Source organism: Drosophila bipectinata, chromosome 3R, assembly GCF_030179905.1.
Source record: "Drosophila bipectinata strain 14024-0381.07 chromosome 3R, DbipHiC1v2, whole genome shotgun sequence".
Taxonomy (NCBI): domain Eukaryota; kingdom Metazoa; phylum Arthropoda; class Insecta; order Diptera; family Drosophilidae; genus Drosophila; species Drosophila bipectinata.
This window is the reverse complement of record NC_091739.1, coordinates 24,299,799-24,312,754: the sequence shown is the minus strand read 5'-3', so window position 1 is coordinate 24,312,754 and position 12,956 is coordinate 24,299,799. Positions and strand designations below refer to the sequence as shown.

The following is a 12,956-nucleotide window of genomic DNA, read 5'->3' as shown; positions in this document are numbered from 1 at the left end:
CTCAATTGTGAATTAAAAAAAAAAAGATATAAACAACAGCATTAAACAAAGGCAGCATAAAGAATTTTACAAGGAATAAATAGGTCAAAGGATAAAACACATTTTACATTTATATATGGATATATAGAGATCATATAATCATAAATTATACCTGTTGACGCGTTTGTATCTGCCATCTTTCCAAATCAGCTGTTTAGCCGTGTATTCCATCCCCAATCTCAATCTCCCTCCAAGTATTTTTCAATCTGATTATAATTTTAACTGCCTAAAATCCAAGAGTATTATTTTCTCTACAATCCAAAAACTTTTCCATTAAAAATCTTGATTTTTATATTACTTTGGCAGTTTCCAGTGTTACATTTAGGCCGTTTTTTTTGATTTTGAACAAGGTATTATTGATTTGAAAAATTTTAAATGCAAACACCATTAATGGAATGAATCTTTACATACAAATATACAAACATTTATATAAATATGTAGTTATACAATTTAAACAAAAGCAGAAAATGATAAATCTCAAGAAAATGCATTGAAAAATTTTAAGTAAAATGTTTTCTTAATATTACATACAAAAGATGTAACAATAAATTATGAATGAATGATGTGCTCAGGCAACTTTTGAAATGGAGTACAGTCGCTGGCATTTTCAGAAGCGATTTGTTGAGCTTTAGTCCAACTGGCATTATTTTTAAAGTTGCTCGAGCACTTGTAGTGTAATATTTAATAATAAAAATGTTGGCTAAAAATAATCAAACGAGAGTGTTTTATTCCAAAAGACTGAAAGAGGGGGAATTTGATTTAATCGTCTTTATTTAAAAGTTGTATTTCCGTTTACATGTAAAGATATAAAGTTTCACTTAAAGATAGAGTAGTTCTTCTTAGGATATATCCCCTAAATGTTAGCTTAGAATGAATTTAACCAACAAAACTCGTTCCGAGTACTACTAATAAGTAAACCATTCAGAAATGAAAGCATAGTCAAAATATAAAAGGGTAATCACAATAATTAGTTTTGATTGAAAATCGATTCATCCTTTATTTGAAACTTATTCAAAAAATATTCGTAAAATAATAACAATTAAATAAAATAAACTTAAGACGGCGTAAGGTGTTTTTGCAATTTTGTTTTTTAGGTTTTTAGGTCGCTCGGCGAACATTTTCAAGTTATCTACATAGGTCTAGATTATAGCTTTCAGGTATTACTGAGTGAACGAGAAGAGGTAAGACAAACCCTGGTTAGGGTTTTGAAGAAATGCGCAACACGCCCATTAATTAACATGTTAACAGCCCTAAGTCTCTGAGTGAGTTTACTACATTTTAATGTACTCAGTTGGTTATACATAGTTACAGATTTAGAAGTTTCTCATCCCGCAGGACGTTATTTGAGCAAATTTTAGTTTTTTTTTTGGAATTCGAATCTAATACAGAAAGATTTTTGGGATTGACTTAAATTTTAGCAATAAGGCTAAGGTCCTTTAAGTGATCCATTGAGAATGAGTTGCGAATTGTATATATTATATATGGCGGGTAAAGCCAATACTTTCGTGTTCACATCTATATGGGTGCATAGGGAATGTTTGCCAAAGTTGAGTGGTGCCCCACGCTAGTTTTAATTTATAAATCCTAAAGAGAGCCTCACTGGAACGGCAGGAGATGGTGGGCCGTTGGATTGAGGAGGCCCAGTCGCTGCTTCTGCTTTCGCTGCTCCGTCATGTGATCTTTGAGCTCGTGCAGCTGCGTGGAGAGGTTTTTGATGAGCAGCTGCGTCTCGAGGAGCTGGGCCTGCATGCTGCGAAGCTCGATCTGCTCCCCATCCGCATCCACTGCTGCCAGGGACATGGCTCGCAGGCGAGGGAACCAGTCGAGGATGCCCGCTTTCACCATAGCGTAGACGTAGCTTTCGGGGCCGGTGAACTCGGTAGGGTCCTTGACCTTGACCAGGACTATGAAGTACAGATAGTGCCACATGTTGTGTTCGCTCTTGATGTGCTCCTCAAAGCTGACCGTCTTGTTGTCGAATGCCGACCGATTCAGGGAGCAAATGAAACAAGTTGTCTTAAGGATGGCCTCCTTTTGCTGCTTCTCCGATCTCAGATCGGCGAAGGTGTCGATGATGACACCAAAGATCAGGTTCAGTACAATAATGATGACGATGAAAAAGAAGAGCAGGTCGTAAATTACTCGAGCCACGAATAAACCCTCCTGAAAAATAAAAGAATAAGTTAAGTAAGACGCTCAATGAAGGTCCAGATGGATCACTACCTTGCTGGATGGAGCCCGGAGAATATCGCCAATGCCTCCACCATTTCGCAGGCCCTGGTTCAGGGTGGTTACAATGCACATGACCAAGGAGTCACAGGAACGCTCCTTTACATCTCCGCCGCCACTAGGAGGTGCCACCTGCTGGGCTGCCGGACAATTGCCCAGCTCATCTGGAGCTGAGCACGATTCTCCTGATGGTGGTACGGAAAGGGTCAAGGGCAAAGCTGCCGGAGAGGCGTTATCTTGGTCTTCAAAGTCCACGCTGACCAGGAAATCGTCCTTGAAAAACATGTAGCCAATTATGGAGAAAAGATAGACCAAGATCAGAGCCAAGACGGCGGTCAAAACAATGGAGCGTCCGTTTCGGGTCACCGATCGGATGACATTGACCAGCGTTTCCTCCCGATAGACCACATCAAAGAGCTGGAAATTATAAATGAGATTTGTAACCAGAACTATGCAGGTTAGAAAACTAATACTCACCAATAGGGAATAGAAAAATGGATGAAAGATTAAGCCACAAAAACAAAATGCTATATAAATGCAATGGTATAGTAACTGGAAGTCGGTGATGATCTTGATTAATTGCTTCTCCAGAGTTCCTTTGTTTCCCATTATGCTGACTATGTGAACGCTCTTAAGAGTAACCTGGAAAAAGAATTTACGTATAATTATGGATCCTTTGAGAAAAGTTTAAGGATAACTACCGTGACTACTCCTAAAAGACAGAGCGTAGACTCCGGTCCCAGCAAAAATATGAACCTCAGGATTGCGGAGCCAATAAGCGTTCTTATCCCCGACTCTCGTGGCAACGTTATTACGATGACCAGCGAGAATATCATTATGATCCAAAATAGCAGAGAAATGTGTGAACTAAGTTCTGAAAAGTCATTGGAATTTTAGGTATTTAAACAATGTAATTGTTTCTAATTTCTTACCTGGAACCGTGTTATCGAAGGGATAGAAGAAAGCCACAATCATATTAATGACAACCACACAGTTGAAGAGAATATTGCTCCACAAGGACATATAACTGCTTATCCAAAAGAGTAAAGGTTGACCTGGTATATAAAATAAAAGGATTAGTAAACTCCTAATCATATCCTTGTTAAACATACTTCTTAGTTTCTTTTGCCACTTCATCTCGTTGAACATTTCCTCGGCCTTGTCGAAGAAGTCTGCCACCTTCGAGCCCTGATCATCCCGCTCGGCGGTGTTGAGGATTTTGATTTTGGTGTCCGTCGTCAGGTACTCGCAGATCTCCGGAATGGGAAAGACAATCTGCTCTAAGGTGCGATCATTGCGAACAATCTAGGCATTAAAAGGAAATAATTAATTATTTAAATTCTTAATAAACCTAAGAACTTACCTCAATCTGTGCCGTGTGAGTCGCGTAGTACATCAGAGCCTGACTGGTCTTGGCATCAAAGCTGCCTGACTGGGCGTCCTCGGAGGCCTTTAGCAATCCGGCCAGTTCCTTGTTGTGCTGCGCCAGTTGATGGCAAAGGATGTAGATATTGTGGCCCACCTCCCTTGGACTAACTGTGGCATCGTCATCGTCCGAACCGGCATCCGGCTCGTCGCCATCGTCCTGCTCGTCGATGAGCTCCTCCTGGTGGTATGCCTTGCAGGCCACTTCCACCAGCTGCTTGGGATTCATGTTGTACAAGATTCGCTCAGCATTTTCGCTGTCGCCTCGACTCTCCATGATGGCCAACAGCAATTTCGAGGCATTGTTTTTCAACTCCAGCACTAGATCCATGCGGTTCTCGCCCAAGGGATTGATGTTGTTCAATATCAGAGCTGTGATGATGTCCAAGCCATTCGATTCGTGGGTGGCGATGCAGTTCTGATTTTCGTGGCAGGGACCCTGGCAGTATTCTGTAAGGGTTTCCAAAGTCTGGTTAATCAGCGCCACGTTGTGCTCGTTGATATACAGGCCGAGGAGCCCCAGACCACCAGTGGTGGAGCCACAGATGCAGTCCAGGAACATGAGGGTCTCCGACACCAAGTTGTTGTTGGTCTTGTTGTTCTGGTTTCGCAACAGATTCTGCATATCCGGATTATGATTCTCGCAGAGAAGCTGCAGGAATCGCAAGATGGGCTGCATCACCAAAACCTTGTTGGATAGCTGGTTTCTTTGCTCCTTGCTGTCCTTGTGCTTTTCCAGTTTCTCTGCGAGAATGTCTTCCAACGGATTCACGCTAATTGCAGAGCTCTCCTCCCCGGAGTGGATATTTCGTGCGTTGCCATACGCCCTTGCCGTAGCGAGTCCGGCGTTGTGCAGCTCCCGCTTCAGCTCCTCCGTAATGACCACCCCGTTGCTCTTCAGCCCGTGCTTTCGGGATATCTTGTCCAGCTCTAAATTGGCGTCCTGCTTGTGCTCATGGGCCTTGGCCGCTATATCGGTGGTGTTTACCGTCACCGTGGACTTGATCTCCTGCTGGGCATCTTTCATCTTCTCAAAGAACACCTTGAAGAAGGCCTGGTTGAGGTCATCGCTGAGGAACTTCTGGAACATTCCCTTCTGGATGATTGGATTGCCACCCTCCAGCAAAGCTATGCCCAGTTCCACGGCCTCCACAAAGATGTTTGGCGAATGTACGGATTTTATGACCAGTTCCACCACCAGATCGGAGGCCCCCTCCCTGTCGAGATGGTTCTGCATCTCATGGAGTGTTTTCCCAGCCCTCTGGAGATATTTGGCCCCCGGACCATGGGTCACCAAGTGGTGCTGCTTAGCGGGATCCACCAACGGAGCTACCGCTCGTTGCGGTTGCTCGTCCTCAGGAAGTTTAGGTGCACTTTTGCTTTGGAAGTATCGCAGGAGAAGCGTCTGACGCAGTGCATCGCCCTTTTCACCGTAGTTCACATCAATGGCCATCATCTCTCGAAGTGTTCGCAGAACCTTGACGCACATGCGCTCCTCCTTCTCCTCCAGCAGCTTCTCTGTGTGCTTGATTAGTTTTCGAATAAAGCCACCGCTCTCACATCGTTTTCTGGCTTCTGTACCGGCAGGGAAAAGCAACTCCGAGCGGTATAGGATGTCCACGAGCAGCGACAGCTCCGCTTCCACCACAGGCTTTAGCTGATCCTCCAGCAAAGAGACGATATCCTGCAAGCCCTCTATGATGGACCGATCCCACCGCATCAGGTTAGCTGACTGATGGGCCTCGTACTTGGGCTGCTTAGAGGCCAGCAGCCACTTGGTCGTCTGACGCGTCAGCATGGCTGTCTTGCTGGACATGCTGGCCACCTGCTGCTCCAGCTCCGGCGGCAGGGCAATGCTTCGCATCTTGGCCGACTCTGTCAGTGTCCGGATGCAGTTCTCTACGTTGAAGCGATCTGCCAAGGAAAGCCACCTGCACTGGGTCAGCCGGTGGGCGGCCTGGAGCAGTTGGACAAAGATAATCTGACGGGATTGCACAATGGCACTCTGATCTGAGAAGGGACTGGCAAAAAAGCTGCTCAGAAGATTTGTTACTCCATTGAGAACGTAGGACTGTAGTGTTTTGTTGCTCGCAGCGGCGACATTTGTGATGAGTTGCTGGATGTCCACCAAGAAACTTTTCTCGAAGAGGTTCCACATATGGCCCGAGGCGTAGATCTCCTTCATTTCCACCTCTGTGTCGATGTAGCAATGGTTGAGGAAGTCCACGTAGGCTTCCTTCACCTCCGGCATGCACAGCGGATGGCAGATGATGGTCACGATGTCGTCCAACGACAGAAGATTGTTGCACTTGATCTCCGTGTATACATTCTTGCCCATGGTGCAACATGCCAGGAGCTTCACCAGCTCCACGTGGTACTTCAATGGGCTGTCATCGCTGAGCTTCTCAAGGCGGAGGAGCTGCTGCTGCTGCATCATCTGCACGAAGAGGTTGAAGGAGCTCTTGTCGTTGTAAAATACCAGCACATCCTCGCCGGCGTTAATGAGTTCCTGCATCACCATGTCCTGACAACGACGGATAAACTGATTCTCTGCCCTGACAATCGTCTGGAGAAACTGCAGGTAAGCCACATGCCGACCATGGATCTCGATGCAGTGCACAAAGTGTTGGACAACCTTGTCGGTTACCTCGTTGCACAAGGCTAGGTTATCCTTGAATATGGCGCACACGGTCTTGGCCTCCAGGATCTATCAAGAATTTAAATTTATTGATTTTAGTATTCAGTAATATATTATTGAACAAATGAAGTACTCAGTTTTAGCTTCTATAAAATATTTGGGTTGGATAGCACTAATTAAAGAGCAAAGCATCTAATATTTAGCCTCTAAAGTTGAAGCAAAATAACATAAATAAAATATATTTTATGTAACCTTCTTCCAAGTTATTTTCATAGCAGTTCTCTTTCCTCCCTGGACAAAATTGAAAAAATTTAAACTATACTTTTCCAAATTTTTTAAAATTTACGCCTTTTTGTAAACAAATGTTTTTGGTTTATTAATTATTATAATAAAGAAGAAAAGAAAGCTAACTTCGGGCAGAGCCGAAGTTGATATACCCTTGAATATACCTTGATATACCAAAATCCTGAGACAAAATATTTTTTAGATTTTTGTCCATTTTTCGTGATGGGATCCCTTAAAAATGGGGTTTTCCCCTATAGGGTCAGCAAGGATGGCTATATCTTTCCCAATTTTCATCCGATTCTCAAGCGGAGTACCTTAAACGATTTCTAGATCAATTCTCCACCATTCTGCATCAAAATCCTGAGACAAAATATTTTTTAGATTTTTTGTCCATTTTTCGTGATAAGATCCCTTGAAATGGGGTTTTCCCCTTTAGGGTCCCACTGTGATAGCTATATTTTCGGCAATTCTCATCCGATCCTTAAGCGAAGTACCTTAAACGATTTCTGGGGCGATTGTCCACCATTCTGCATCAAAATCCTGAGACACAATATTTTTTTGATTCTTTGTCCATTTTTCGTGATGGATCCCTTGAAAATGGGGTTTTTCCCTATAGGGTCCACAGCGATAGCTATATCTTCGCCAATTCTCATCCGATTCTCAAGCGGAGTACCTTAAACGATTTCTGGATCGATTCTCCACCATTCTGCATCAAAATCCTGAGACACAATATTTTTTTGATTCTTTGTCTATTTTTCGTGATGGATCCCTTGAAAATGGGGTTTATCCTTATAGGGTCCACAGCGATAGCTATATCTTCGCCAATTCTCATCCGATTCTCAAGCGGAGTACCTTAAACGATTTCTGGATCGATTCTCCACCATTCTGCATCAAAATCCTGAGACAAAATATTTTTTAGATTTTTGTCCATTTTTCGTGATGGGATCCCTTAAAAATGGGGTTTTCCCCTATAGGGTCAGCAAGGATGGCTATATCTTTCCCAATTCTCATCCGATTCTCAAGCGGAGTACCTTAAACGATTTCTAGATCAATTCTCCACCATTCTGCATCAAAATCCTGAGACAAAATATTTTGTACATTTTTTGTCCATTTTTTGTGATGGGATCCTTTGAAATTGGGTTTTCCCCTATAGGGTCCACAAGGATGTCTATATCTTCCCCAATTCTCATCCGATTCTCAAGCGGAGTATCTTAAACGATTTCTGGATCGATTCTCCACCATTCTGCATCAAAATCCTGAGACCAAATATTTTTTTATATTTTTTGTCCATTTTTCGTGGGATCCCTGAAAATGGGGTTTTCCCCTATAGGGTCCACAGCAATAGCTATATCTTTGCCAATTCTCATCCGATTCTCAAGCGGAGTACCTTAAACGATTTCTGGATCGATTCTCCACCATTCTGCATAAAAATCCTGAGACACAATATTTTTTTGATTCTTTGTCCATTTTTCGTGATGGATCCCTTGAAAATGGGGTTTTTCCCTATAGGGTCCACAGCGATAGCTATATCTTCGCCAATTCTCATCCGATTCTCAAGCGGAGTACCTTAAACGATTTCTGGATCGATTCTCCACCATTCTGCATCAAAATCCTGAGACCAAATATTTTGTTATATTTTTTGTCCATTTTTCGTGGGATCCCTGAAAATGGGGTTTTCCCCTATAGGGTCCACAGCGATGGCTATATCTTCCCCAAGTCTCATCCGATTCTCAAGCGGAGTACCTTAAACGATTTCTGGATCAATTCTCCTCCATTCTGCATCAAAATCCTGAGACAAAATATTTTTTCGATTTTTTCAAAGTTAGGAAAGTTTCAAGTCGATAGCTTTATAACTGAGAGACTAGCTCGCAAAGAAACAGACAGACGGACATGCTTATATAAACTCAGGAGGTGATCCTGATTATACATGATGTACATGATAGGGTCATAGATTTCTCCTCTGCAAGGGTACATATAAATAAATAAATATAAAACTTAGAAATACTTACACCTGGATTGAGGAACAAATCGAGATGATTGTGCAGGAGGACCTGGTTCTGCTGATTGCCCAGGCAAAAGTTTTGCAAGAACTCATGGGCCAGACACATAAGCTCCTTCATGAGCTCGTCGTCCTTCTCGTCGTAGGGATTCTGCAGAAGATCGAGGACTACGGTGTGGACACCAACATTGCGCAGCAACCGCTGTTCATGCTTTCGCGGCTTCACCACTGAACCCGGACCAGTGATAGTGGTGACACAGAACTTGTTCATCCGGATGAGTATCTCCTTAACCTTGCGGTACTCGTTTCGCTGCTCCTGAGACAGAGCGGCATTGTAATCCACGTTGACCGCATCCCCACCAGCATCTGGGCCTCCCAGTTCGTCCGTGGCCTTGGCCTTGTAAACCCAAAGCTCGGACTTTTCCACGCTCTGCCGGAGTATATCCAGGTCGGACTTTATTTGCTTGTACGACTCCACATCGCTGTCCGAGACCAGGAGTTGGACCTAAAAAACGGATATCAAGAGCAGAACAGGATTAGCCCTCGACTGGCATGTTAACCCCAGAGTGTCTCAAAATCATGGGTACGTACAAAATCAAAAGATCGGTCGGTACAGTATGCGGTGTACGTCCACTTTGTTAATTGTGTTTTTTTAATCTAGTACGTGAGTTCAATTGCGTGATTACATTATACGATATAATTAGTACATATGGTGTCGGATTAGTAGGGTCGAGTCTCGATTTATAGATTGAGATTGAGAGTTAGCGCATGCAAACACAAAAGAGAAAATGAGCATTAGATCAATTAGTGAGTTAGTAGCCAACAAAGCTAATTAATTAGTGAATATCTACGGCCCGCCGAAGTATCATTGCTAAGTATGTTATGGGAATAAACAAACCTACAGAATTCCACAGATTACATCATTTTACTTGAAAATTATTCTGGCAATAGTATTTTGTAAACAATTGGAAATTACGTGTCCATGGTTAGGGTAAACTCATTGAGCAGTAAAGAATTTGTTGAATATTTAAACTATTCAATAGGTATTTAGACTTAAATTTTCATACATAAATGGGTTTTTATCTTCACTTTAAAAGTGTTGGCAATAGATTCCCAATACCGAAGATATAAGAGTTAGTTTGTTCATGCAATTCTAAATGGTTATTCTATTAAGTAAACATAGCATTAATGAATACATAATAAAGCTTCTACTACAAGTTATGCGAAAGATTTTAAGATATAAACGCGTTTAAATAACTTCAGTTAAAGCCATAAGGACATCCCAAAAGCATTTCAAGGTTAGTAACAGCTCTAAAGTGTAAATATCATAGACTCTTTGCAAACGTACCTGTCTAAAGGCCTGGAGGACCTCCTGGCGCTGACTGAAGTGCCGGAAGAGCAGATGCAGAGCTCCGGAGACCAGTGGGGCGTAGTCGTGCATGATCAGGTGGAGCAGGACTCGCAGGAAGGTGCGTCCGCCCTGGCCATCCAGGTCCAGGTTAGCTGCATCGCTGCGCTCGCAGTCGAAGATGCCCTCCGCCTGCACCCCGATCGACTCCAGGTCGATGTTCTTTTGGCGTGCGGCGGTGGCGGCGGCTGCCGCTGCGGCAGCTGCCATGGACTCGGCACTGACCAGGGGATCGCTCTCGTTACCGCTTCCAGGAGTCTGGGGTGGTGACTGCTGCTGGGGTGGTTGCTGCTGGGCTTGCTGCAGACTAGTCTCAATGTTGGCAGCAGTGGCCGCCACTTCGGACTCATCGAATTCCCGCTTGAATATGGAGAGCAGGCAACTGATCCTGTAGTCTAGGCGAACATCCAAAATAAACTGGAGTATCTCAATAATTTTTAGCTTGGTGTCCATCACCAAAGGATATTCCTTCATTAGCTGGGAAACAGACTTGCGCTGCTGTAGGGCTATGCTCGGAGCAGCAATGGCTTGACCCACGGAACCCAGGGCCAAGGAGGTCATCACCGTGTTCATGTCTCCAATGGAGCGAAGGACTCCTCCTTCAGCTAATAAAAGAAAAAAAGGGTAATAAATAAGTACATAATTTTGTCTAGACGCAACTATTTGTAACAGAGGGGTTTAATATACTATTCATTACACGATAAATCCTATTAACTCTTGGCTTACCCTCTGTGCTTGTCTCCTCATCGACAGCTTGTCAAGAAAAGGCAATAAACTTAATGTTATATGAATTCTTAATTTATATTCCTTAAAACTTACAATCAATATCAGTGCTGGCAAAGGCTCCCGAGGAAGTATCAGACACGCAGTCCAAAATGGAGAGCAGTGTTTTGGTGAGCCTCAATAAATCACTGAAGCTGTAGAAACCAAAGTATATCAGATCTCTGGCCAGTTTAACCACCTAAAATTAGAAATTACTTAGTCAGATCTTTAAATAATTGATTTCTATACAAAATTACTTCAAAGGTGAGTTTGTTCTGCTCCTGATCTGTGAAGAGCCAAACTTTTGTTGCAACATTACACAAATAGTTTTCCACAAAGGCGATAGTTGTGTTGAACTTGGCTCGACAGGCTTGTTTGTTTTGATCAGGTTGTTGGTTTTTGCCATCATAACTAATAAAGAATATATATAATTAATTAACAAATAAGTAAAGTTCAAGAATAAGTTCAATACTCACTCCATAATGGACATTTTGGAGGGTATTTCACTCCAAAGACGAGCATATTTCACGGGAGTTACAGGCTCTTGAGGATCGCGATCCACATGAAGATGCAACATCAGGCGGCAGAAGGAGGCTCGCAGCTCGTATGGCATTGTTTCATCTGACATGCACCTGTTTATAATAAAGCATATGAATCCGACTTTTAAGGTTTCTCATTCTAATATCACTCACTTTAAAATCAAATCAATATCCAGCCTGGGGGATAATTCATTGAGGGCCAAGTACTGACGATTGAGACACATATTGGAAAACAGATTCAACTGGTGTCGGTAGTAGTTCAGTATAGATGCCTCCAGCTCATTGTCATCTGCCGCACAGTTTGCCAAATCGGCCATGGAACGAGATGTCTGAAGGATATAAAAATTTGAAGAATAGTTAATACACCTTTCAGATAATCCCTGCAAGTAAACCACACACCGGTTGTCCTGTCCACTTCAAATGGATTTCGTATCTGTCCACAGTTGAGGAGCTATCATCCTCGTTTAGGCTAGCACTGTCCCAAGTGGTTGTTGTAGACGTGGACTGGACATCTGAGCGATCCTCATCATCGCCAGCCACCTCGGCGAGAGTGGAGAGACAGACATCCTCAGTAGTTCCCTTGTAGCAGCGAGCAGAGGTGGATCCACTGCGCAGAGCCTTTACTTGAGTCTCGATGAGAATGTCCTTGTTCTTGTCGCTCAGCACGCTTTTGCAGATCAGCTCCTGGGTGACGGCGATGGCCTTCCGGTTGGAGACGCACAGGTCGGAGAGGTAGTCCAGAAACCGAGAGTCCCAATTGTGCATGTTTTTGCGCACCAAACCCACAAACGTCTCGATTTCCGCGGCTGTGATGTGCTTCTCCAGCAGCTTGCGGTTGTTGTGCAACAGGGCTGTGATTGTGTCCTCCGCCAGGATATCGTATCCGATCTGCTTCTGCATCAGACCAAAATGTTTGGCAATGTACTCCTGATTCTTTCGATAGTCCTGCTGCGAGAGTCGCAGGATGCGGTAGCATAATCGGAAGATATTCTTGTAGGGGGCATTCTTGGGATCGCTTAGCTCATCCAGCCGCAGGAAGGGACCATCTCCAGCAGTGTGCTCCTGGAAAGGTCCTTGCAGGATCTTGAATAGCTGCTTAAGGATGTACTGCTCGCGTAAAAGCTTTTGCCGATCGCGTATCGGGTTTTTTATGGTAAACTCCAACGCCTTGGTTTTATTTTGTTCATTTTCCATTCCGGCTATGAAGTACACAATGTCTTGGAGCAACGAGATTAGAGCCCGCCGCTCGTTAATCGAGATGCTTCCATTGTCCAGCTTGCTGGTTACTGTGGCCAGGACTTTGCAGGCGTCGTTGGCAAAATCCAGGTCTCGAACTTCCACCGGAGAAACGGGGATTAAAGCAAAAGCCTCCTTGTCTTCCTTGATGGGCGAACAGCAGACCATCGACATCACCGGCTTGTCGTCATCCGCATCGATGGGAATCGAGGTGGCATGAACCCAAGTGTTGGAGCAGATGTGCTGAAGCCTCACGTAACTAGACTGCGGAACTAGGCTGTCCGGCCGGGCCATTGTGGTGGCATCCAGGACAAAAACTGAGGCAATGTCTGCTGAGTAGGGCACAGAAACCAAGCGGTACTGCTTGGCTTTGGGTTTGTCTGCAAATCAAAATTG

The 12,956-nt window shown here is 43.8% G+C and overlaps 1 protein-coding gene across 7 annotated transcripts in view; it reads right to left on the bottom strand.

Annotated features, from left to right (window-relative positions):
• Positions 1 to 792: 792 nt before the first annotated feature.
• Itpr (Inositol 1,4,5,-trisphosphate receptor) overlaps positions 793 to 12,956 on the bottom strand; it is a 23,996-nt gene continuing 11,832 nt past the window's right edge. For 6 of the 7 annotated variants that reach the window (XM_070280656.1, XM_017243122.3, XM_070280657.1 and 3 more), the window contains 15 exons: positions 11,724 to 12,940; positions 11,478 to 11,653; positions 11,262 to 11,417; positions 11,043 to 11,196; positions 10,843 to 10,984; positions 10,750 to 10,776; positions 9,964 to 10,628; positions 8,626 to 9,120; positions 3,632 to 6,400; positions 3,381 to 3,573; positions 3,201 to 3,323; positions 2,970 to 3,142; positions 2,746 to 2,910; positions 2,263 to 2,685; positions 793 to 2,202 (listed from right to left, as the gene is read on the bottom strand). In XM_070280656.1, the coding sequence (XP_070136757.1) occupies positions 1,636 to 2,202; positions 2,263 to 2,685; positions 2,746 to 2,910; positions 2,970 to 3,142; positions 3,201 to 3,323; positions 3,381 to 3,573; positions 3,632 to 6,400; positions 8,626 to 9,120; positions 9,964 to 10,628; positions 10,750 to 10,776; positions 10,843 to 10,984; positions 11,043 to 11,196; positions 11,262 to 11,417; positions 11,478 to 11,653; positions 11,724 to 12,940 (7,445 nt within the window). In that variant the 3' untranslated portion in view covers positions 793 to 1,635. The remainder of the gene's footprint in view (positions 2,203 to 2,262; positions 2,686 to 2,745; positions 2,911 to 2,969; positions 3,143 to 3,200; positions 3,324 to 3,380; positions 3,574 to 3,631; positions 6,401 to 8,625; positions 9,121 to 9,963; positions 10,629 to 10,749; positions 10,777 to 10,842; positions 10,985 to 11,042; positions 11,197 to 11,261; positions 11,418 to 11,477; positions 11,654 to 11,723; positions 12,941 to 12,956) is intronic. The other variant, XM_070280660.1, reaches the window with a different exon arrangement.